General features: G+C 37.9%; 1 protein-coding gene across 9 annotated transcripts in view; it reads right to left on the bottom strand.

The window, feature by feature from the left end:
• Window positions 1-27,443, bottom strand: part of SORCS2 (sortilin related VPS10 domain containing receptor 2) — a 539,351-nt gene that overhangs the window by 26,297 nt on the left and 485,611 nt on the right. For all 9 annotated transcript variants that reach the window (XM_069014500.1, XM_069014502.1, XM_069014501.1 and 6 more), the window contains 7 exons: window positions 24,079-24,170; window positions 22,528-22,635; window positions 8,972-9,092; window positions 7,568-7,701; window positions 6,833-6,961; window positions 4,907-5,078; window positions 1,103-1,289 (listed from right to left, as the gene is read on the bottom strand). In XM_069014500.1, the coding sequence (XP_068870601.1) occupies window positions 1,103-1,289; window positions 4,907-5,078; window positions 6,833-6,961; window positions 7,568-7,701; window positions 8,972-9,092; window positions 22,528-22,635; window positions 24,079-24,170 (943 nt within the window). The remainder of the gene's footprint in view (window positions 1-1,102; window positions 1,290-4,906; window positions 5,079-6,832; window positions 6,962-7,567; window positions 7,702-8,971; window positions 9,093-22,527; window positions 22,636-24,078; window positions 24,171-27,443) is intronic.

Below are 27,443 nucleotides of genomic sequence, written 5' to 3'. Positions count from 1 at the left end.
AGAAACAGATAATGAAACAGAGGTGTAAAATTTGATTCTGATTCTCTCTGCTTGATACTTACAGGAGATTAGTCTTTAGTATGAATGTGTTTGGCTTCATCTGCTAATCAAAGTAGAACTGGAAACTCTGAACTCAAGGATGCTGACTAGCAAAATACATAAATAGCAGCAGCCACTAGACAAGCTGACATAAAGTGCATGGATCTGTGCACAGCCTGGTATATGGCTCCAGTGATTTCCATTGCTTTGGGATTAACATGGAAGACACACCACTCACAACAGAGGGAAACAGACACCTGGAGAACACAAGATGAGTATCTTTTCCTTTGATGTTACTCGTTTCTGAATTTTTGACACATTTGAAAACAGGCAATAGCTGTCTTGAATCTCGAAGAGGAAAAATCAGTTTCACTTTTGAGTTTTCCTCTTCATTTCAGTTATGAGATGCCTGAGGTACATTAAGCTTGCAATGGTGCATGATATTCCCAGGGCCATGCTATTCTTTATTTTATATCTGTTGTATTGAGGTTTTTTGGTCTTAATTAAGGAGAGGAAGAGAATTATAAGTCAAGTCATATTGCCTGCAAGCATGAAGTTATATCCAAGCACCATTTAAAACTCTGTGAGAATTAACTCCCTAAAATTTAGATTTAGAACCACTGAGATTTTGACTATTTTTTAAAATTATCCAAGTGCTCATATGTTTCCCAACACATTTGTTAACTTACTTTACACTGCACCTAGAAGCTTTAAAAAGACATAACTTAAAGTATTAAACTTTAGCTGCTAAGGCTGACAACAGGTGTTGAATCAGGAAGATAGATCAAATCTGAAATTTGTACTGAGGCATGCTTGTTATTTAAAAGATTAATAAACCATCCTCCTGCCAAATCCAAACAAAACTAATTCTGACCTCCTACTGCATTTGGTTTACAAGCCTCTGCATTAACAACACACAACACTCCAAGGGTGCATGAGGATATTGAAAAATATCCTAAAAATTTTTTTCCTAATTGCGACTAGTAATTTTCTTTCCTACTTCATAGCTGACATGAGGTTTTTACACAGCGGCAAAAGTAAGAAAACCAAAGAGCTGATTTACAGTTGACTTGGATGAACACCACAGCCTCGTCATGCCCAGCCACATTTTCAGCCTTCACTGACACGCGGTAAATCCCAGGATTCTCATAGCGGTGACGGATGGGCTCTCCAGTCATTGTAAGGTTCACATATATCGCCTTAAAGCCATCTCCAAGATCTACCTGGTATTTGGTACTCAATACATCACCCTAAAAGGAAAACACATCAAAAATATTTTAAATGGCCAGAACCAAAATAGACAGGACACATGTTTATAACCTTTTATAGAATCACAACAGCATTTTCAGCCCCAGCCAGACATCTTGACCCAGTCACAACAGCTGCAGTAAAACCACTACAGCCATGGCAAAGATGTTAGTGCAACAGATGCTGTGTGCACTAATAGAGATAATATCAAGTTTACACAACAAGATTCTACCCTAAAATTAGATACCCCAGACCACTAACCAAGTCATATGGCACAGAAACCATCACTCTTCCCTTAATGCCGTTGGACATTATGTAACATAATGTTACTGGGCAGCCCCAGGTTCAAAGGTGATGCTCCTGTGATTATAAGCAACTGAAGATTGCTATTTTAGCGTTTACTACTCATCCCACACGCTTCTAGCCTTTGCAATTCTAAAATAAAATTAATTGGCTTAGACATTCTTCCCAGCACCTTCCAGCCACACCTCCTGAGTGTCGACCATATGGCCTTTAAGACCCAAGCTAGGATCCTCACACAGAGTTGTAGAGTGTTACACTGAGCTACCAGCATGCCAAGAACTAACATGCTCTAAAGCAAAATTAGATGCATGCTTAATGAAGCAGATCAGTGAGATGAGTTTGGGAAATGGTTTAAAAGTCCAGCCAAATAATTCTGCCATGTCAAACATCTCATGGAATTTATAATTCATCACACTTCTGCTAAGTGCTCCTTTAAATGACAGTGTTCCTAAATTCAGGCCTAAAGTACCACAAGACCGATACCACTGTCAGAGGACAAACATGCCCATTGCTGGTGTTGTCATGGTGTGGCTGCTCTAGAGACCAATCAGGCCTGTGCCACATGGACTAGTGACTTGGATGCAGTCAAAGGAAAATGCGTTTTAGCTGCGAGCAGCAACACTTTCTCAGTACTACTGGCAGCACTGCCTGAGTGAGAGGCCCTTCTTCTTTGGTCTCCAGTAGTGTGGATGTTCCTGCTTGCTTGCCAGAGCACATGGCCATCACAGCCATGCAATTCAGACAGGCCACAGGGCCAGGCTTTGTAGAAAAACGTCTTTGTTGTGAAAACACAGGTATTGATTTTAAAAACTTCCTTGCCTCTAGGAAAGGAATGCATACACCCATATACTGGTCAAGCGACATGAAAGACCATCAAAGCAGAAAAGGATTGACACTAAAGTATTCAAAAGCCACTCAATTTCTCCAAAAGCCACTCAGAAATTGCTTTATTTCAAAATTTAATTCTAAAAGGCAGCACTAATGTAATTCTTTTCACAATGCCAACAATCAGTGATTGCAATAATCTCCCCAGGAAACTGGCAAATGACCCAGAGCTGGACACTTCTAAGATTCAGCAGGACAGGTGCTGGGCATCTTATCTAGCCTGTGCTTTTGCCAAGACATGTTGGACCAGATGATCCTTGAGGTCCCTTCCAACATGTCAGTCTACATTTCTATGATTATTTGAAAATCACAGTAGGTATAATGCCTAGAATTTATGTATCCTGCCATTACAAAAGGAAGGAAAACATACTATTATTCCCTCCTTTTACCATTTTGCAGTGTGGATGATTTTCTTCCACTTTTTATCATATGAAAGAACATTGCTTATAATGTAAAAAATACCCATAATAAGGGACCTGTAGGATTATCAAATACCTAAGCACTATATTTCAAGACACATAAAGGACTGTGAAAGCCTCTTCACTGTGAATAGCTTTTTTTTTTTTAAATAACACCTTTCTTTTGACAACAGAAGAGTAGAATTTAGCAGAGGAGATAACATGTTATTAAAGTTTTAAGCAAAAGAGATATCTCCTTGCCAGCAATGTGTTAGTAAGTGGAATCTCTTTAGACGACATTAGCTTGCATACAGTTCTTGTACACACTTTCTTATGCTAACAAATATACATGCATATTTTTTTCCAGGTGAGACAGAAACTAACATTGAAAGACTGTAGGGGAAGGTTCTCTTAATGTTTTATTCTAATAGCTTCCCCACTGTAAAGATGAGAGTGCTGTCTTCAAAACACCAAGGTATTTCTAGTTCCTGACCAGTAACAACAGAGAGAATGGAATGATAGTGAAACAGTGACAAAGGGAAAAGGCAGCTAAATCTATAAGGAATTGGGGCTTCCACTTCCATAAAAAATAGGAGATTGCAATGACATTATTTATTCATATATTCAGTCAACAGAATTTGGGGAAAATGATGATCATGATGATGTATTTATTTATTATTCTTTCTAAGGACAGCTGAAAACTGCCCAAACATATCAGAAGCCTGCTTCCTTTACTCCCTAATGTCTGGTATTCCTGCACCTAATAACATGTGTTCACAGAAACTAGTAAATTAATTCTGTTCACCAAAGAAAGTGGTATGTTTTGGTTTGTTGTAGTAGAGCTGTTTCTTAAACTCAGTAACTGTTATGAATTCTCAATAGATTTTGTCCTACAGATTAAGTCCTAAGCAATGCTCAGGACATTTGAGTTTAAATATTATTCTTAGCCATAGAGGGCACCAAACTGCTACATTTCTTCTAAATCTGTCTTCCTCTTTGATGTATGGAGCAAAGACTTCACCAAAAAACACAGCACAGGATTCTCTTCAAGATCCCTTACTTCTGAAAATTTGTGAATAATTTAAAATGTTTTTCATATTGCCACAGAGATACATGAATGCTTCAGTAGGAAAAAAGTCAAACTGCCAATCAAAATCATTAGAGTCCAAATTGTAACCAAATGCTCTAGGCTTACAGTAAACATTTCCAAACAAACTCTAAAAAGGGAAGGCAGTAGAACTTGCCACACAAATGTTGGGGCACTACATGCACTGGGACACAGAGCCTGTGAAGTATTAAGCAGCCCAGTCTTCTGCATGTAACCTTCTTGTTTCTATTACAGAAATAAATCCCAAGTGCTCAATTTATATAGCACAGGTTTGCCAAAATGTGTGAACTTTCTTCTAGTTCTTGCAAACCAGCGGGGTTAGTCAGGATGAACGATACTCCAGTAACCTGAGCAGAGCAGTTACAGCCTAATGCTAAAAAGCAAACCCAAGGCAAACAATTCCTCCAAAAGTTACTCACTGCTGTTGGTCAGGGCCTTAGGGCATTGTCTCTCATAAACAGAAAAAAACTCATGTCTTTGGCAACACAACTAATATATGATAAATATTCTTATGCTGTGCTATTTGCTGATTTCTGTAAGGCTTTTCCTCATTCCTTTCTGAAAGGCTGATTTTCAAAAACACTTAAACCTGAATATTAAATGTTCTCTGCATTTCTGTTCTTCTCTGATACAGCAGTTGAAATTTTCAGTCCAAGAGGACTTTGGTAATCCAGTTACTCTGACTTTCCAAGCAGCCAGTGCTTTTTCTGCTGAGGAGACAAATCCTGTTCTGCAGGTAGAATTTGGAGGTTCACTGAGTTTCCTGGTTTATCTTATTCACGTGAAAGCAAGTTGCAGTATTTAGAAAGCTATTAATCTTTGTCTTAAGCACAAATTAATCTTCATTCAGCAGCAAAGCAGGTAGGAATGAAACTAACCCTAAAATCAGTGATTCAACTTCCATGTAGCCAACGTTCATTACTACCTGCTCTTGTCGGACAATGAAGGTGATGTCTTCCCCAGGCCTAACAGCCAGACTTTCTTCTCTGATGCTGATCTGAAGTCCCTTGGGAGCAATCAATGGACACATATGGTGTGCTAAGTTCTGCTGCAGGTCTACTCCACCTTCACACACATTAGAAACAACTTTCCTGTACCTGCAAAAACAGTAAGCAGTGGACACAGTGAATTGCAGCAAAGGCACCAAATGCATGTCTGATTGCAGCTACTGCATTTTCCTTGGGTTCACAAACAGAGAAGATTGCAAATGATCAAGGCCAACTCACAATGCAAGTACTTTGACTGGGAACTTTGCCTTTACTAGGGGAAACCTGCTGAAGAAAGGGTGTGGAGCATGATGAGAATTTCACTTGCATGCCCTTGAAGTCTGTGTTTTCCAACTTAGAAACATGCCTGAATAGCCCTCCAGGAGCTAGACAGTCTGCTGTCTTCTCTGCCATCCCCTTTTCTAGCATTCGAGTCTTCAATGCTCTAGAAATCTTGGTTCAAACCCCAAAGATCAGGAAGAAATTAGACCAAACATTTTCTGCATTAACCCACAACCAATTGCTTAACTGCTGCTTTCAAATCTGTTCATTTCTTAAAACACTTAAAGCATTTGTTTAATATAACAATATAAAAGAGTGACAGGACTAACACTTTTACAGTGCTAATAATGAAATAGTTGGATGTGTACAGTAATTGTTTACAGATCACTTTCACACAGGTATGTTCTTTTTAAACATCCTTTAATATCAGAGTCATATTTCAGTCTTTTGAATTCCCATTCTGTATATCTTATAAGTACCTATATATATTACTTATACCACAGCTGTCAGCCAAAACCTAAAAGGCAGCATTTTCCTCAGTTAGCTAAATATACACAGAGACTGTGATTCTACTGCCAGATTGGACGTTTCAGCATTTGGTTCTCATATCCACAACTGACTGTGATGGTGTTATGATAAGCCAGAATAGATGCCAGCTGCAAGTTATTCTCAGCACAGACATCAGACTACATTGTAGTGCATATTCTATGCAGTATTGTTTATAGTTACTAAAGCTTTCCTTTGATTCTTAGTGTCCCATATGGTCAGGAAAAGAATCTATTCTCCACAGAACTCCTTACCCTTATGGAAGTGAGAAACTTGGAAATTCTGTGAGATGCTGCCAGTTCCTCAGATTAATTCATTGGATCCAAACTGAAAATTACTCTGAACTCAAGCAATGAGCTAAAAGAAAAGGCTCTGAATGAACATTCCTATCAGAAGTGTAATAATAGATACAAAATATTACAAAAAAAATTAAAATTCTGAAAAGACAGCTCCCCCTCTTCTCAAATGGATTAGGTTTTGAATCACTGTGAACACGCAAAGTAATATTTTTCTTTCATTAGTCTGTAGGAAGCTTCTGCTCATGCTCTAAGTCAGAATCAGAACTTTTCCATTTCCCAGTTGTTACAGTTTGTCTTATTTACGTTTCATGGAATCATAGACTGGTTTGGGTTGGAAGGGACCTTAAAAATCATCTGTTTCCAATCCCCCTGTCATGGACAGGGACACCTTCCACTAAACCAGGTTTCTCAAAGCCCCATCCAACCTGGCCTTGAGCACTCCCAGAGATGGGGAATCCATGGCTTCTCTGGGCAACCTGTGCCAGTGTCTCACCACTGTCACAGCAAAGAATTTTTTCCTAATATCTAATCTAAACCTTCCCTCCTTCAGTTTAAGGACATTCCCTCTTGTCCTATCACTATGTTCCCTTGTGAAAAGTTCCTCTCCAGCTCTCTTGTAGACTTCATTTAAGTGCTCAAATGTGAATTTCTTTCAAACCACTTTTGAGGCTGCTGGTTGAAATATTCTCCCCCTCTCTGGAAACCTCATCAAGCCACTGAAATGCAAAATGAGCTTACCCAGTGCTGCTGGTGTATGCCTGCCCCAACACACAGTCTTCAGGAGGTGCTTCTGGGTTAAACCAAAAGTCAGCAAAGCATTTGCTCGACTCTGACTTCAGAGGTGCAGAGCGCTCAAACCCATAATCACTGAAAAACATCAACACCAAATGTGTTACTATTGCCACTTCACTCTGCAGTCCAATTTGGGGTGAATGAGACTACATTTTTGAAAGTCAATATATTTTTTCAGTGTTATTCTACCAGATGAACATACAAGTTGACGAAGCCAATTCTGTTCTAATTTCAACGGGAGTTCTGTATACTTGGAGGGAAAACTGGTTGCAATTACTTTGTCAATTCTGCAAAATTATCTCCCTTGGTAACTTAGATTTTTTAAAGGTTTCCTTTGGCACTCAGACCAAACATTTCTTTTCTTTCTTTTTTTTTTTTTTTTTTTTTTTTTTTAGTAGAAAGGGTTTGCTTGCCTTTAAAATTAATTCAATGGTCATTTTTCAAGTCTTGATCAATAGAGAAAAACACCAGGATTTGTTCAGTCAAGTGAAACAAATACTTAAACATGGCAACGTTTTTAAACAAATGCAAATGCAAGAGAAACCTGCTATTCAATAACAGATTGCCTATTTGCTCATAAGGCTATGTAGGAAAAGGGGCAAAAGGCAGAAAATAAATCCATCTCAAACTCTAAGTAACCATTTATTAGCAATAAGTCAAAAGGCCCACAAACAGACTCACCATAAGAAATCAGTGTTCACACATTCACAAACTTTGGATGTGAGAGCTGATGTGAAACTTTTCCCTTTAATGCACCATGATGAGATCTTCCTCTTTCGAAAGCTTCTCTGCTGGCCCATGATGCAACGATCACCCTGAATATCAAAGCACTGGACTTATTGCAACAGAACCTCCACCACACAGGCCTTGTGTTGTCCCAAGAACAGCTTCTCTTACTGCCAAGACTACAAACTTTATCAATTCTCTGATACTCAGATATATAGGTATAGAAAGCCCTCATATCCACTGCTGTCCACTAACAGGTCATTACAGAGTTGTAACATAGGCTATATTTCCAGGACACCAATCTGAAGATGCACATGAAAATTCAAGTGCAATTTATGTTTCCTGTGTGCCCAACCTGTGTACAAAATTCCAAATGGCCATTTAAAAATTTCATCTGGCTGCAGATAGTGGAATTTCTCTAAATTATCATATCTCGTGTCAGCTGTCCACCTGAAGCACCATGCAGACACAGAATGAACTCTCTCCATACACACTCCACTGGTAATTGGGCAGCTGCAAGTACTCTGTCAAAGTCACTTTAGTAGTTTCTAATTTCTGAAAGACATTTCAATGCCAATATCCCAAGATACTATTACTCTTTAGGCTCAGATATGCATAACATTCTTTGTAAGCACACAGCAGTCCCAGACAAGAGGTGTAAAATTAGGCATGAGAACTAGCAAATGAAGGCTGGAGTAACATTGAGTCATATGCAAAAAATAAACCAACCCTGCTGGAAGAAGCAGAACATAATAATCAGAATGATTATGAATAAATATGACGCATTCCATTTAATAAAAAAACCACCTCATATTGGTCTCTTTAATCAGTACATTGTACAGAGAATTTAGCTTCCCAAAAGTGGATTTGGATAGAGCATCAGGATTAGACAGCCTTAGTACATTACTGCAGAAAGGGTATTACCCAAAACAACTGGACTCCATTATGTGATTGGTCCACTGAGATCCTAAATTACTTCTGGAATGGACTTTACTTATGACAATTTATATATGAGTATGGTATGTGGTCAGGAAGTTGGCAGAACACGATTGCATGTTGAAATTGTTTCAATCAATATTACACACTTCAGTTTATGGAACATGCTTCCCAATCCAGCAGGACCACCTATTATTATGGCAGACCCCCAGATATACTTCTGCCTTTTTGGGACACAGATCACACAACCAAAGGGAACACAAAATCCTCTCTCACTTTAAATTCTTGTGAAAACAGCATAAGGAGACTAAGCTGGGGATGTAGCATCCAAATTCAATTTGGAAATATTTTCTCAGTACACAGCTCCATATGAATCTGAAAGCTATGGAAAAGATTTGTCAATTAGCATAAAACCATGAATACCTGTAGATTTGTGAGCTCCCAAGACTCATAGTCTTCATCAGTGCACTCCCTAGGGAAGGATGGTCTGAAGTCCACCTTCACCAGTTCCCAGTCCGAACGGTAGCTGATATGTCCAAAGACTCTGAACAAAAGGCCAAAGTAAACTCTTACTGCAAAGAAATACCATACATCTGAGATTCAAAATTTCAGTCCTATCTTTTCCTATCTACAGTCATAGTTCTCTGCTAAAAGGTCCCAGGTCAATTTTTCTTTCACTTTTATTGCTCTTTTATGTACAACGAGTCAAGTTAGGAAACATTTGTCAATTGCATGAAACTGTACAATGAAGAGATATAACTCATATATTAAAGATTTTTTTTTTTCTAGAAAACTATCCAGAAATGTTACTGGAAATAATATTTTCTAATTTGGAATCAAAATTTTTTGTCTATTATCTTGCTATGTGAAACAGACAGAGCCCTCAGATTTTGACAGGAAGTTAGGATCAGGGAGCAGAATCCAGGACCACCAGAGTCAGTTTCCAGCTCTGTCACTCATTCCTTAAGACTTGCAATTTCTTCAGTTGTTTTTGTTGTGGGACTTTGTGTTAATTTCTACAGTCTTCAGATAGCAATGTGCTATTGTTAAACTCACCGCATTATCATGATACTGCATTAATTTCTAAGGAATACACTACATCTACACATTGTGCTGGAGAACTCAGAGTCTCTTCTTCATTTCAGATAGTTCAGTGTATAACAGAAACCAGTCACAAACCATACAGTTTTTGTAGAGGGAGAAAAAAAAAAAAGGAAATCTCATTGCTTTAAAAACCAGGCTGCAGTTTCAAAGCAGCCAACATTTTCTAAGTCAGAATCTTTATTTCCAAAACAAAATGGGTGAGTATGACATCCAGCAACAAATTAGAAAGGATAAAGACTCTATTTGGGCAAAAGTAAAATGTATTTGTGGTTTGTATCACACTCATGTGACTTACTTGCCAAAGAATTTAAGGTTAATTCTGAAGCCAACAATTTCTGTGCAGTTCATACTGCACAGAGGTCATATTCCAAGCTTTAGTATCATTCTCCAAATTTGTTCCTTTTGTTTTGCCCTCAGTTTTTGTTCAAATCCAGACACAGCAGGAATGGCACAGTTTTACTAAAAGCATTCTGCTGTTCCCCGTCATTTCTCTTGTCCTGAATACCAGGTTCAGCATGGAAGTGGGGTAGACCAGAAGTGGTTGATTCTCTACAGCACAGAGGCAACACCATCACACTAAGCATCTTCACTGGAAAATGGCTTAGTGCTCTAAAATCTACCAAAGAGGCTGAAAAATAGTTCACAGGGACTAAAGATGTACAGTGATTTCCCCCTTTCCTTTCTGGTGTCTTTGCTTCTCTCCACAACAGAGAGATTTAGTTATCAAGAGGTTATTGCCCACACTGCTCACATTATAAGGACTGAACAACCCATGCTCACAGGAAACCACACCAGCAGCAGTGTACTTAATTAAACAGAAACACATGCATTTATTTTTTATGTCTTATTGTTTTCTTGTAAGGCTCCGAGATTAAAGGACTTGGATCATCTAATTCCTTTGCTTCTAAATGTACCCACGGCTCAGAAGTAGAAGCAACACACACAAACTAAAAAATGTGGCTCAATCCACTGGCTGTATGTGCATATAGGTGTGTGGTCCCACTTCTCTCATTGAGCCTCAGGGTTTGGTTCCTTTTTCTGGTTCAGCTGGATCCTGAGAGCTGCTGTCACCATATAATCTTATTCACTGGTAGTTACATACTCAATAAAGTGACTGCTTAGGTGGTCTCTTGCTTTTTCCACAATGCCTGTTTCAGTATGACTGGGTTTGCTGACAGACATGAAGTGTCTTTTACATGCGAAATACCTGTACCTCTTTTCTAAAGTCTTTGTTTCTCCATACAAGGCACTAACATAAGGCAGACTTCACCATGTGTTTATGCAACTACCTACCTCAGTGAATGCTTCTCTGGACATCACAAAACTTTACAAATTTACTACATTGCTTTTATTAACTCCTTTATAAAAAAATATATTCAAGTGCAAGTAGCCAAGTCCTGTTAAAGCTTCACTCCTGCCTCAAGAAAAGTATTTTCTACAGAACAAATGAAAATTTCTCCATTCATGTTAGCTATCTCAGTCAAGGAAAGAGGAAGAAAGGAGATGGTGTTTTGAGTTCAAGGTAGAACAGAATGATGACATTCTCCTGAAAACATAATCTCTGAACTATTATTAATGATCTTTGAAACCTCATGAGGGTGATTCCAAATAACTATGGCAAGGGAAACATGTTGCTTATATATATAAATATGCACACACAACCACACATACACATTTATGTGTGTATATATAACCAGAGATATAAAACAGCAAAACAGAGCTCAGAGAGTTAGAGAATTAATTTTGATATCCACAAAGATACCAAACAAATTATTGAGCTATCCACTTCTAAGCACCTTGGAGATAATTAAAATGATAACAAACAGCTACTACAGATTTATCAAAACCAAATCATGCCAAACTAATGTAATTTTCTGCTTTTACAGGGTAACTGGCTTAGTGGATAAAGGAAAGGAAAAATCTAGCATATTTTGACCTTTGTTAAAACTGTTACACATTTCTAGCTGACATTGTCTCAAAGTAAAAAAGAAAATATCAGTACCGATAAAATTACTGTGAAGAGGAATGTGAATACATATTGAATTAGAAGAATCCATTTTCAAAAGGTAGTTATCAAATAAAGATTATTTTGAGATATGATGGCTCCACAGTCAATATTTTCATTAACACTCATGCTCAAATAAGAATGACAAAAAAATTTGCAGATAACACATCAGGGAGGTAGTGGACATTGACTGGTGGAAGCAAGGTTCAGAAATCAATATGACAAAATACTCCAGAACCAAGTGCAAAAAGTACCCCTTGGGAAAAAAAAACAAACAAACAAACCAAACCCACAACAAAGGTGGAAAACCAAAATGGAAGATAACTTTCAGATATCAAATAAAAGACAGGGCATTCTGTGGAATTAGAAAAAGAATGCAGTGCTGCTGCAAAATAAGAAAGACATTCTAGGTTGTATTTAGAACTGGAAAACAGAAGACACAGAGGTAATAATTTTGATAAACTTGACACTGGTGAAGCCTCTGGAAGAATATTGTGTCTAATTTTGGATGTTATATGCATATTTACAGACCCACTAAAAATTAATTTGAAGAAGGGCAAAATGACTCATAAGCTGCTTAGAAAATGTAACCAATGAAGAAAGATTGAAAGAATTGGGTTTTTTGCTGGAAAAGATAAAGCTGAGAAGCACAAAAAAAATGTTTTTAGAGTCTTGTAAAGAGCTGTCTTCAAAGAGACCTGGAGGAAGGGCAAGAAAGAGGAAGAACCAGGATAAACTTAAAAGATACAGCCACACTATTCTCTAATTCCTTCTCCTCAGTACTGGCGAGTCTACATGTGAAGTAGTGGATCCAGTTCTGGGCTCCCCAATACAAGAGAGATGGAAAGACTGGAGGGAGTCCAGCAAAAGGCTGTGAAGGTGATGAAAGGGCTCCTCTCATAAGAGGAGTGTTTGAGAGAAGTGGGACTGTTCTGTCTGGAGAAGAGAAGGCTCAGGGGGAACTTTCGATTTCTATAAATACCTGAAGGGAAGGTACAAAGAAGATTCTTTGCTAGGATTGGAGACAGGTCTTCAGTGGTGCCCAGGACAGGAGCAGAGGCAACAGACTCAATATGAAACACAGGAAGTTTTCTCTGAACATCAGGAATCAACATTTCTGCTGTGAGGGTGCACTCATACAGGTGCCCAGAGAGGTTGTGAGTCTCTACCCTTGGCTATATTCAAAAGCCATCTGGGAACAGCTCTGTGTAGTTGGCTCTGGGTGGGTCTGTATGAGCAAAGGGGTTTGACCAGATCCCCTACAGAGGTCACTTCTGACCTCAAAAATTTTATCATTCTAGAATTCTATAAAAATAATGACAAAAGATATTGAAGTTGTTTATTCTCCTTCACTAGAGTGAGAAATTAGAAAATATCAGGATTATAGATAGAGATTAGATAAATATTGCCCAGTTCCACACCCTATAATGACAGAAAAAGTATAGAAATTACTCTAGAAATCATGCAAAATCTAGTAGGATAATATGGAAGCTAGGTACAAACCATATGTGCATACAGAAAAATCACTGCTTCAAGGGGTGAACTGTAACATTCTCTTCAGTGGATTTCAGCAGAAGACCAAAATAACTTTTCTGCATGTTGGTCCAGCCTCTTGGAAAAAATAAATAAAGAAACCAACAAAAAACCCCAAAAATCTCATTTCCATTATGGCTGTTCTGATTCTACAGACGGAAGACCATGTTCTCACAGAGCACAGTAATGACACCAGTGATCCCAACATTCTCTGGTTTAACTAAAATCCCAAAGATTCAAGAAAATGTTCCAGTACAGTCACAAACCCCATTAAAAATGCAGCCATAAAGCTTTTTAATTCCTAGGGTAAATTTCCCTAGGAATCCAGCACCTGCATGCATCCACTTTAGCAAACTGTTTGAAAAAAAGGCTTAATGATTATTAATGCTGTTGCTGCAGTAGCACGTGTTTCAGACACCTTGGATGAGCACATTTAAATGTACTGCTAAAAATCACTAGAATAAAAAAGAAGTATTTTTTCAAAGTAACAAAGGCATGTATTAAGTAGGATTCAATGGATTAGACAAAAATATGGGCTACAATAAAGCAATGCATAACAGCAATCACAATATAATTGCTCAGGTGCAAAATATATAATATATACGATGAATAAAATCATATGAATGAAAAAACTGGAATGGTGCAGCCAGTGTAACTGATGACTAGAAGTTATATATCAAGATGATAGAAATTCATAAGCTACTAAAATCTTCCTCTTGATTAACTATATTTCATTAGAAAGCCATCAAATCAATTCAGTTGAAACTATAAAAGATGATGCTGTGATAAATAATTTTTGGAAGAAATTCCAATTACCTTGGAAATTAATTTACTTTTATTTGCAAGAATTTAGGATCCATAATTTTAACTTCAGTGTTTCAGTTGCCATAACAACTTTCTACATTTGTTCCTAGATCATTTATGAGCACATAATTTTTTAATTTGATTGCATCATTTGATAGATAAGACAGTTTAATGCCATTTTAAAGCTAACTCATTTAAACTATTTGCTAGAGGATTTCTGGTTATTTCTGTTCCTGATAAAGCTCATAATCAGGCAGAGTTAATTTAACAGAAATTATATGCAATGATAATCTTTTCCAGTAAATTCTGTTCAATAGACAAGAGCACCTATTCAATAGATTCTCCTTGCTCAGATGAGCAGTAGTAGCTGTGTCATCTCCTGTCTGTGTGTTTGGCTTTACTCATGAATACCTGAGAACACTCAAAGACCTGAGAGTGGTAGGAGTGATCCTACAGTATTTTCCCACCAAGGTCACAAAGGTCACACGAGGAATTTATTCAGATGTTTAATGTAGCAACTAAAACTGTGCAAGTTTTGCCGTTGTGCTGAGGACTAGCGATGACAATGGTGTGATGCAAAGTTACTTTTGTTTGAAATCAGAAGCCTCTTTCATTCTAGACTCACTGCCCTAGCCTTCAATGTGCTGCACTGGCTTTTGCTCTCCTCTATATGAGTTTGCCATCAACTGTGATGTTCAAAACAGGACACTGTAGCAGACTGTCTGCACAGTGCTGTACTGCCCTGTTGGCACATTCTGCTAACTTCATACACCACTTTGGGGTGGAGCAGAGCCTCTAGATTTTTTGAAAGTGACTTCAAAAGTATAGAGCTACCGACAGTAGAACCTAGGATTTGAATCAGGGTCAATTGAGGGCCCCACATACAGGTGCTATGGGCAATCTCAAGGGCTCTGTCTCAGCTAATATGTCCAAATTCCTCTGGATAGCACCTAAGCAAAGCTGTTCAAGCATGTACCTGAAATTCTTTACAGATCTAAGCCTCAATAGCTAACAGTGAGTATATGATCAAGCTGGGAAAGGAAACCACACTATCAGAGATGCTACTTAATTATTTTAACAATTCTTTCTGTCTCCTATTCTTTTAAATGGAAGCAGTCACAGAGCTTTGTCAAAAAATGATATTTATACCTTGTTCCATATGAGGCCTCCTTTCCATTAGTAAATCATATTAGAAGGAAATACAATGATCAGTGAACTTACTGTATTGTTAAAATATTTTTTAACTCTCAGACCTCTCTGCTAATTTTTATAATACAATTGCAATTTCAGATTAAATATTTAATCTACCTTACAGTTCACTAGATATCAAAGGCCATTTACATTAAAAAACCATCATCTTTATCTGTTGTCTTCTACATAACAGGATTAGTTAGAAGTCTCTTGTCAATTTATGGTGAGTTTGAAGAGGTGAGTCCTTTGCTTCACCTAGACCTTCACTACAAATGACAATATCCCTGAAAACCAAATAAATGTGACAATCTTATTTTTGTTCTGCCTGTTGTAGTTGATATCATTACAGTGTCTTTGAACATACAGCAAGACACATGCCAAAATCTGTGCAGAAATTACTTAGCTGAGGAGCAAAATGATGAGATCGTGGCATGGAAGGATGTACTTTACTGCAGCCACTGCCAACAGGAAGTGCTCTCCTTAACTCACAGGAATAATGTTATTAATGAAAGATTTTCCTAGGGGATATGGGTTGGCAAAGACAGTTAGCCATGACTATGTACTACAGTGATATTTAAAGTTTACTATTTTCAAAAGAGAAAATGACAAGTGAATCATTATTAGATGCACTTTCCTTCCAATAGTTGTCTTTGTTCCCTTTATACCACTGTAAAATCAACAAAAATCTAGATTAGTCAGAGGGTTCCTTCTGGTAAAATGGATGAAAGTAATGTGAGATTCAAGTTGCAGTCTGTTACACATCAAGATTATAATTCAGCATATTTTTCTAATTCCCCGAAAGAACATAACAGAGGTCACATTTCAGTGGCCTTCCTAAATTGCAACTACAGAAATGATGAATGTTTCCATGTGCAGAAGTAGACACCTGCCTACATAAAGCAACTGCACATAAAAAATGCTTGTGTGTACAGGAGATCATGTGCAAATACGCTGAGACATTTATGATTTAAGTGCCTTAAACTGCAAACACATGCATATACTTAATGCACTAAAGAGAAGAGTAGGGTTTCTTGGTTGGGCTGGGTTTTTTGGTTTTGGGTTTTTTTGGTTTTTCTTTTTTTGGCTGCCAAAGTGAAAAATGAAGGGAGGAAACAATTTAGTTGAAATTGAACCAAAATATATTTTTTCATTGTTTCCTGCTCCCATAAGCTAATATTTGCCATTCATTCTTTAATGCCAAAACATCTTGGTTTTAGCTCTTTTGGGGAACAAGAATGGAAATGAATGCTTAGGTTCTGAGAAGTGCTAGGGAGGAGCAGAATGAGGGTGTTTCCTCTTTATCCTGAAGTTCAGTGGCTCCATGATATTTGTGAATTACATCCAACATTTTTTCCCATCTATTTGATAAATTCCTGTCTAAGAACAATCTTTTAACATGCATGCTGTTTGGAAAACATTGCAAATTTAGTGCCTAGCCTGATGTCTTATGCAGAAGCAAATACAAGGACAGTGGACAGTGAACAGAATTGTTTAAAGAAAAACATATGACACTGTAGAGGATAGCTTTTACATCATTCAACTCTTTATTGTCATCTTAATTAAAGGTCAAATTAATCTGGGATACTTGCAAAATTTTATAATTCTTTAGCTAATACTCTCTTTCCTACTCACATATTTAAAAAGCAGGTCTCTCTTGTCACAATTAGAAATTCTTCATTCAGACTTCACTTAGCAGAGCTAAAGTTAATAGCCTATGCTACCTTAACTGTGGCTCCCACATTTTGAGAGAATTATATAGCAAAATACAGTTCAAGGCTCCAACCAAAATTAAATAAAGTGTTTAAAAATCTCAGTTGTTGGCTAAGTTTGTAATGCTTATTTATTTGAAATAGAAACTGAAATGGAAGCATAGTTAGAGTACCAAAGCTTCAGGCACTCACTCTGTGACAAGGGCTCAAAATGACACAAAGTCTATTCTGAATGAAAAAGTCACATCAACCTTTTTCTGTCTTCTCCTCCTGTAAATATGGACAAGGTGATAACAGATTCTTACAAAACATGGATTCCTAACCCTTCAGCTCCTCTTATCCAATTATATTAATAGATCTGTCCTAAAAATGTATTAAATATGGGCTTTAGAGTGACACTGAAAGCATCCTGTTCCTGTGCTTTGGACTACAATAGGAAACTGTAAGAAAAGAAATTTAAAAAACAAACTTCACCCACTAAACTTCAGAGGGAGAGATCAGGGCAGTACCAGGTCTTGACTCCAAGGTCACAGGTTAGCAGTGACACTGCAATGCTTTGACTTGCTCTGCTAACATCTGTGTCCACAGAGATGACAGCAAAAGCTACATCTGCTACTGTAATGTGTACATCTAGATTAGCTGATATCTAAATTAGATTGGAATAGAAGGAGTTTGCTTTTCCAATGCTTTATCACCATGTTTCCTCCATTTAATCTCAGGCATTTTCTTTCTCAGGCAGAGAGCAGAACAACCAAAAAAAGAAAACGTAGAATTTGCCTTCAGAAATCAGCTATTCTCCTACATAAAGACGTTTTACCTACCTTTTATAAGTGTTGTAGTAAGAGAAAGTCAGTAGATAAGAATTCAAAGCACAGAGAAGTACCTCCACCCAATAAGATACTCAAAGAGAACAGGAACAGGAGTGTGCTGCTGTGTGTGACACAACAAGCTCCACAAAGTACACGTAATGTTGACTGTTACTGATGTTGTTAAAGGTGAGGTTGACATTCCTAGCAGAATCAACAGTTACAAAAATCCAGATGGCTCTACCTAATATCTAACACCTGTTAATATTCACCTGGTTTCGAGTAAGCTTAAATTAGACTATCTTCCTGTTTCCATCATCACCCAGGAAGCCAAAAGGAACACAACAATGGGCATTCAAGACAGCAAAACATGTATGCAGGAGTTCTGCAGTTTGGAGATGTCATAAAGTTCCCAGCAGCATCCAAAGTTGTTATTCTATAAGACATTACAAAAAAATAGCCCTTTGGAAAAAATACAATTACCCACAAGGAAGATTTTGATTCTACCTGACATAAATAAAAGCAGTGCTTTTATGTAACCACTTATTGGCCTTTTAAAAGGGGCTAAGGTCTGTGGTACCATGGTTATTGTGCCTACTGGGTTTACACTGTAATCTAAATAACCTGGTTTGGGAAACACTCTCAGAAGCTGAAATGTGATTTACAAGCAATTTTAACAGGTTTGAAACTTACACTACATTAAGTATTTCCTCTGAAGAGGAACACCAATATTTCAGACACACAAAAATTCTTCTTTTTGCACTGAGTTAGGCCATTATTCAATCCAGCATTAGCAAGTGAATTTTCCCAAATATTGTTAAGTATAACACTGGGTTGCAGTAACTTTTGTTCTTACAGAATTTAGAACAAAATAAAACCTACTAGTCCATGCATTATTTTGATGAAAAATATATTACTTGAGAAAATTTCTTAGCAAACCTTACTTATTCATTTAGCAATAAATACTGGATTTGAGCTCCTCATTTAGAAGTAGATTTTTACACAGATCAAGTTTCCTAAAATTTATGAATATTTTATTGCTTATCTTTCCTAAACTCCTAACTAGGACTCTTTAGAAATGGATTTTTATACAGAATGAGTTTCCTAAAGTTTTTGAATACTTTACCACTAAAACTCCTAAAAATCTTAATTAGGTCTTTTGCAGAGCACAATGGAATACAATATATTTTCCTTGGCATTTGTGTGTACATATCTTGAATACTGCAGGGGACTTCAATGAATGATTTACATTAATGCTGACTGACAGATGACAACTGAGTTCTATGACAACTTTTGACAAGTCAACATTTAGTTTTCCTCTGCTTTGGGGAAAACACAAAACTTCTAAAATGAAGATTTGAGGCAACCAGGTTCACATTTTTCTGTTTCTTCAGTAAAGCTTACTAGACCACTTCATCTGGGAATGGAAAACAGTCCTGAGTGACATTCCTCAGGGGTCAGCATTGGGACTAGCACTGTTTAACACCTTTGTCAGTGACATGGATGGTGGGATCAAGTGCTCCCTCAGAAAATCTGCCAATGACTCCAAACTCTGTGGTGTGGTTGACAACCAGAGGGAAGGGATACCATCCAGAGGGACCTCGACAGGCTTGAGAGGTGGGCCTGTGTGAACTTCATGAAGTTCAATAAGGCCAAGTGCAAGGTCCTGAACCTGGTTTGGGTCAATCCCAAGCACAAATACAGGCTGGGTGGAAGAATGAGTTAAAAACAGCCCTGAGGAGAAGGACTGGGGGGTGTTGGTTGACAAGAAATCCAACACGAGCCAGTAGTGCGTGCTCACAGCCCAGAAAGCCAAATCTGTCCTGGGCTGCATCCAAAGCACAGTAGGCAGCAGGACAAGGGAGAGGATTCTGCCCCTCTGTCCGCTCTCATGAGACCTCACCCACAGTGCTGCATCCAGCTCTGGGGTCCCCAACATAAGAAGGATGTGGAGGTGTTGGAGCAAGTCCAGAGGAGTGCAGTGAGAGGGCTGGAGTACCTCTGCTATGAAGACAGGCTGAGAGAAGAGAGGTTGTTCAGCCTGGAGAGGACTCCAGGGAGACCTTACAGCACCTTCCAGTACCTGAAAGGGACCTACAAGAGACATGAGGAGAGATTTTTTTACAAGAGCATGCAGTGATAGGACAAGGGGGAATGGCCTTAAGTTGAAGCAAGCTAGGTTTAGATTAGATTTACAGAAAAAATTCTTTACTGTGAGGGTGGTGAGACACTGGCACAAGTTGCCCAGAGAATCTGTGGATGTCTCATCCCTGGAAGTGTTCAAGGTCAGGTTGGATGGGGCTTTGAGCAACTTGGTCTAGTAGAAGGTGTCCCTGCCTATGAAAGGGGGGTTTGAACCAGATGGTCTTTAAGATCCCTTCCAACCAAACCATTCTGTGATTTTGGATAAATTATGACAGAACTGGAATTCAAATGCAAATCACTTACAAGTCAGGTCAATATCCCAGACACCATGCTGGAGAATGAGAAATCTCTCTTACAGACAGACTGACTTCAGTGGAACCAGGATTTTGCTGTAGCAGTCACTTTCAGTACAAGTAAAATATTCTCTGACTCTTTCGTGAGTTTATTCTAGAAGCTTTAAATGAAATACTGTCTGTTCCTCAATTTTGCTACACATTTTTTATCACCTTCCCACTTCAGAATTATGCTCTCTCTCCTATTTTATGTGGATTTTGACATTGTACTCTTTATTCAAAGTCTTTATTCAAACACACTCCATACCAAAGGAAGAAAATCAAGTTCTTGTACTAGTAAAAATACTGTACTAGTTCAGTTCCTGTACTAGTAAAAATATCAGACTAGGTCCTTGTCAATGGATTTGGGGATTCCTTAAGGTGAAAGACACTAGTAATTTATTTCCACTACCATACACAAACTCATCTGACTATGTTCTACTTGAAAGAAAATTTTATCTAATAAAATGGAAAAGATGGCATAGTTGACTTCTGTTTTTTTCCAGGGACTGTGTCTTACTCAAAAGAAACAAATCACTGTAGATTAAGTCAAACACAACTTAGTAGGAGAATAAGTTTCCAGAAAAAATGAATTAAGCCAGAGAGAACAACAAAAGGTCTTGACATAAAGTCAGACAGAGCATCACTGGGCTGGCAGCATCACCCTGAAGTCAAAAGCAGCAGGAGAAACAAGGAAGCTGATACAACGGCAACAACGAATCACACACTGCAGGTTTCTTCTTCTCATTATCTTTAGAATCCAGTAGGAAATTTGCACGTGTCTTCAGGTCCAATCTGTGATATTATGTCCTCCATGATCAGTAAAACTAGCTAAAAAGTAAGATCCTGCAAGCCTGGCATTACGTATTGGGGTCAGACTCTTGCTGTGCCTTTAGATATACACAAGTCACATGATGCTTTTGTTGCCAATTTGGGCTCATGTACCAAATCTAGCTACAGTTCTATATATTTCAGATAGATGATTTTAAAAAGGCATCATGTTTTACAAGAGCTCTTTAGCCCATTCAGGCAGATATTTAAACACATCTTCACAGAATCATGGTTTTTACTGATACTTACTAAGAAAAAACCCAAGCCCAGTGCATATAGTCATCACACATCATTTTATCTGCCAGTAAGTACATCTTGGGGTAAGCTTTTGATCTGTCTGCTTTTACTGAAATCAATGGAAATCCCTCATTCAGAGGCATAAGTGTCTTCATGTGGCATATATTATATCATAAATAAACCTGTATTTGAGGGAAGTGGAAGATGATGGGGTAATACTGTTCTTCTCAGGTCATAGATGTATAATGGAGGATAAATGGGGCAGCAGAGAAAAATAACCAACAGACCAAATCCACCTCTGCACAGCATAGTGTTATGAACTTGGCACAACACTTTTAAGTACATTGGGTAGGATTTCTGTTTTGCTGAGGGTCCTTTATATATTGGGCTATTAATTTATTTTTCCCTGGGGAAAATGCTACTGGTACATGTCAAAAGCAGCTCGATTTGTAACTCCTGGGAGAAAAAGCTTGTCACAAGCACACTAAGCTCCAATATAAAGGATCACACAAACTGTTGCAATAGGAGCACACACAACAACCTGCATGCTCTGCCCTGAGTGCATTTCCCTTTCCAGCTGCAGACAGCACGTGCCTTTCTCCCTGACTGGACAGGTGTTTTTTACTCTCAGACACTTCTAAAATACTAGAATTTGTCCCAGAGATGGAGCAAAATGTGCAGCTCAGATCCAGATGTCCCTGCTCCTTTGGAAAAAGACAGATAAACAGGAGCTTGAGTTGCAGAATTTGGTTATTTTTAGCTCTATTCACAGCATCTGCCTCTGTCACTGCACAGAATAAAAACAAATATTTGTTAGCACAGTGCTTGGTTACACCAAGTACTGCAGTACTATTTACTAAGACAACACTATAGTTATTTGCGCTGCGAAGACAATAGATGTTTAACACTTCTGATGTCTGTCTAAAAATCTGTAGAAAACAAAATACCCCCAAGAGGAAATAGTTATTTTTTTTCCTTACATCTTTCAGATTTGTATTGCAGTCCTATTATTACTGTCCTATTATTACAGTCCTATTACCCTGGTGGTAACTTTGCAAGATTTCATATGAGCATAATACCTCTTTACAATCCGAAATATTGCAGTCAGATAATTTCAAAGACAGGTTACATACCAGGGAGGATCAGACATTAGTGTAAATGTCCATGTGACTGCGAGAAGCAAAAGCCACCGACTCAAGGACTATCTCATACATGTGCAGCTGAAAATCTGTGCAAGTGCATAGAGAGAGCCCTGAAAACAGAGGTGAAACTAAAACCTTACGTCATGACCAGTGTCTCATCTCCAGGTTCACTAAGTAATCCATCTACAAAGACAGAAGTGCTGGTAAAATTATGTGTGCTCCAGGTCTGGCCTTCATCTATGCTGAACCTGTAAAAAAGCAGAAATGGCTTTCATTTACAACTATTGCTATACAAACAGAATGCACTTTAAAAAATCCCCTCACTACTAAAGCTTAGGATTTTTGATCAAAAAATACAGTATGCCTAGACAGTGCATGACATTAATGTGATCTTCTTCTCAGCAACTTATCCAGGGATTCCCATTTTTATGAGAAGGTTTAATAAATGCTCCACAACAATAAAATTTCTCAGCCCGATTAAAAACTGAGCTCTGTCAACAAACTATCTTGCTACCTTGAGTATTCAAAAGCAAGTTAATTCACATTTCATTCTTTCTAGTAGTCTCTAAGCTATAGACCTGTTCAGCAGAGGCCAGTGAAACACGAGAGGCCAACTGAGAAAACATGGGAGGTGCAGTAACTCCAGGCACCAAGATGATGAGGGCCCCTCTCGGCTGCTACCATCCACTTAAACATTTGCAAAACATACTGATGAATCAGCAAAACATATTTCAAAACGTATTTCAAATGTGCATCCAAAATTTATGAGTCAAAGTCTCTTTCTCCTGTACATTTCCTCCAGGTGTTTTGGATAGTAGGCTAACAATGGCTTTCATTCCAGAAAACCAGGTACAGAGCTTAGTTCCTACTCGTGTATATAACACAATTCTGCGAAAACAAACAATTCACAAGTGATGAAGATGTCTTACAGTTTTTTATGCTGAAGATTATAGTTCTGTGTGCCATTACACAAGGTTACCATGTTTTGCTGCACTATTGTGCAGTCTAAAACTCGGTATTTTATAACAAAATGCTTTGCAACAAGCTTCTCCTGCCAAAAGAGCTAAGAAGGCCAGTTGCTGCATTGTCCACCATATGACAGGATCTATGCAGACTGCAGTTAATTTGTGCATGAATATCTCAGATGAGCTGTGATACTGGCACACCAAATTACGTGGTACATAAGTGCAAAAAAGTCCTTTGCCTGTTGGCTCCCAAGCTCTACATTATATTGCTCTTGCCAGAGAAACTCAGGGCTATTCTCCAATTTCCCCGTGGCCCTTGGAGAGGACAGAGACTTATTACAGTATCAATGAATTCTCCTGACTGCACAAGTAAGCCACATATGCACAGGCTGAGCATCATTGACATGTACTGCTGGTGCCACCCAGGAGCAGTTAACAATCATGCTGAACACAGCTTGTACTGTAGAGTTCCAGAAGGCAAAAAATGCCTACACTGATGCAAGAAAATTTTCTTATGATTAATGCATTATGCCATGGTACCTACAGCACCATGAAGCAATCTTAAGTAAACATCCAACTGCATTTTGTTGACTTAATGAATGTTAAATTAAGATGACCCCACCTGTGATTCATACATGATCACATTGAAATGCTTATCTTAAACTCTGAACTTTGCCTGAGGTCTTGAATACACAACAGCTCTACTCTAATTGACTGTAGGATTACTTGAGTATTTTCAGAGGGATGGAGGTGTCTTTGATAGCCACAATAACTCCACCATGGTCCAAGTACAAGATGTGGTGCTCTTCTTCAAAGACCTACAAGTCAGACAAAGAAAGGCCAGCTAAGCAAATGTACAAAACAGCTGAAATAAAATGAACAAGCAAAAAAGAATTAAGAGACTTATGTTTTATAACATCCACACTTCAAACTGAAAAGGACATAAAAGTCAGGTTAACTCTTATATTTCTCCCAGCTGTAAAAGAAAAGAAAGTTAAGCAGGTGAATCAGAAAATGTTCAGGTTCAAATCACAGTCAGATTAAACTGCCTAAAGTGATTTTAGCCCAAGCTTATATTTCTCATAGTATGCATTCTGCATTCCTTCCCGTTATATATCACCAAGTGACCCATCACCTTTCTTTGGTGTTTGCCATATTCTGTGTATCCTGAAGAATAAAATGCTTTGTAGTTTAATTCTAAGAAAAAAAGGAGAAGAACTGCTGTCTGTGACTTTCTCACATACTCTCGAGAACCTACAGAATGTGAAATAAGTGGTGCAAGGATGTTTTCCTCATTTCCAGTGTCAGTGAGTTTAAGTTAAAATATTATGTGATGTACCATGGAGGCCATTCTGAATTTGGACCAAAATACATGTACTATTGATTTAATGGTATAAAGGATTAAAAAATTCCTAAATTATTTCAATTCCTTTTCTAGAGGTCATCAGCAGTACTAAAATAAAAGCACAGGTCTCCTGTTTTACATCTCAAATCTGTTTTAAGACAGAATTTACTCATTTTATTAACCTGTGAAAGTTCATTTAACAAAGAAGCAAGTGATACATGAGAATTATCACACACACTTAGCATTTATAGACAAGCATGCAGTCTTCTATGTGCCTTGACAAAGCAAAGGTGAAAACCATAAAGGTTAGCTTTACTTTGCTTTGTGAATGAAAAAATACTGACAATACCACATTTTCTTTTTTTGGCAAAACTAAATGCTACATTTAGAGGATTTCTCAGCAAGACTGAACCAGAGCTGGGGTGAAAATATCTTACAGCACACTCACCATTATTTCAAAAATAGGAAGCATTTAATTTGGGTTGAGAACTCAGTCTTCCTCTCATCTGTTAAGAATATATTTTATGGGAATCCTAGGGCTTCAAGCGTCTGATCGGTTTTTCAATGTTGCCAATTTACAGGCAAAACCCTGACATGAGGCATTTATAGTCCTATCTACTTATTCACCCAGCTGTGCATTTTAGGAGAGAATTCAGTAAAGGACAGACATTAATTTTAGATGCACTTCAAAAGGATGAGATGAGCTGGAGACAGATAAGCAAGCAGAGTTTCGATCCTCCTCTAAACTTGGTTTGAACTTTCCCTCAAACCAAACTGCAACAGTATGTGCTGGGACACCAAGTCTCCCAAAGCTTCACCATCATGGTGAAGAAAAAGGAAGCTGATATCTGCACCACTTTATACAAATTAGCCCTTCCCAGAAAAGCACCATGGCAATTCCTCATGTACCATTTTAACACCCTGCTTTAGTGCACTATAAAGCACAGAGGACACATTATGGGCATATTAATGACATTGTTATAGCATGCTCTTCTTGCACACACTTCAAACTTTTTATAAACAAAATGTATGAAAGCCATATGAAAACAATTCTTCATCTTCAATACATTGAAAAGAATTAGCAGTTTCATGCCAGTTCATCACAAAAGTAAATATTTATCTCTACTTTTGGAAACAAAACCAAGACAAACAGTTTGCAAAGGATCAAGGGAAAGGTGGTCCCGTGAGAGATGAAGTTCAGACCCAAGAAGATGAGATATGTGAGTTCACAACAGGCCACGAATTCTGATATACATCTCTCACTAACTAAAGCAGGCAGTAAATCTATTCAGATCCTTACTAGTAGCCAGTCACTACTGAACAAGATTTTTAGAACCTATTTCTGTAATTTTTTGTGCACGTTCTGTGCTTTATAATCACAATGTCGGCTTCTATTCTGTCCTCTTCCTTCTGGTCTAAATGCTTTTTTTTCTATGTCTGTCCCAACAACTTCAGCAGCTATTCCAGGTCAGAATATCCATTGGAAGAAATTGGGACAGCTCCATGAAATCAATGAGAGTATGTTTAAGTGATCCTAGAGAAATATATGCCATACAATTTGCTTTGCAATACAGAAGTTCAAAAAAATAAACAGAATTTCCTGAGATTACTTTTTTCTTTCATCAAGTGATATCCATTACTAAATTCAAATCTGGAAACAGAAGCTTTTCTACACAGAATGAGCCAGTTGGACCTTCTCAGGGTTGAAAGGCTGTAATTACATCCTTTTATGTTGTGCTTAGAAGTGTTACCATCTATCTCCTAAGATGCCTGCAGGAAAACATGTATTCTCACTTAACCAAAGGTTTTCCAAGTTGCTTTGATACACAAGGATTTGACACAGATAAATAATATTCCAACAAAAAAAAAGCATCAGACTAAAGCTCCAGAGATCTAGATTTAGTTCTTAGGCATCCAAAAGGCTTTCTGTGTAACCTCATTAGCTTAACTGAGCATTTTGTTGCTGCAAGAGCTACTTTGGTAGCAGATCAAATGTGAAAGGTTTATTGTTGCTGACTTTTTCCTTTTATTTATGCCATTTCTTTTGAAAGCCAGACTTTTCTTTTGCTCTCTTTGCTGTATTTCAAGTACAGTGTTGTAACAGATGCTGTTGAAATAGCAGAGGCAACCACAACTGTGAACAGAAATCAGTATTAAAAAAATAATAAAAAACCTCACGTGTATACACAAGGTAATCCTTAGCACTTAACAGAGTATCCTAAGAGTTCATGCTCATTAACACATTTTTTGATATTGTTTTCCTGGTGTAATAGAGAAATCTTTCAAATAAACGTGAGCTCACCTTAAGCTACATCTTCATGGTCCACCTGGCACTTAAGTTAACAGTTGGACCTAATGATCTTAAGGGTCTTTTCCAACCTAAATGATTCTATGATTCTAAGCCTGCATAGTTCATGATGATGCCAAGGTGAGATCTCCTTCTTCTACAGTCAGTTCACGGCATGGATGTTTAAGTTACTTGCCAATCACCTCCTAAACTACTGCTATTTACAGTGCAATATTGTAGAGTACATAGCTCCAAATTTAATTTTTTTTCTTAAGAAAAGAGTGGTGGTTTCAAGATATATCAACAATCAGCTCAGCCATGAAAGGCAGAAGAACAACTGGAACCAACCCAAGTGGTATTGTGGTTACTTATAACCACAAACCTTGTTTTTATTTTTTGTGTGAGCTGGCACAGGCAGGACACAGGAACAACCACAAAACCACAGATGAAATTCAATAA

The sequence above is a fragment of the Aphelocoma coerulescens genome, chromosome 4 (genome assembly GCF_041296385.1).
Source record: "Aphelocoma coerulescens isolate FSJ_1873_10779 chromosome 4, UR_Acoe_1.0, whole genome shotgun sequence".
Lineage (NCBI taxonomy): Eukaryota > Metazoa > Chordata > Aves > Passeriformes > Corvidae > Aphelocoma > Aphelocoma coerulescens.
This window is presented reverse-complemented; position numbering and strand designations above follow the sequence as displayed.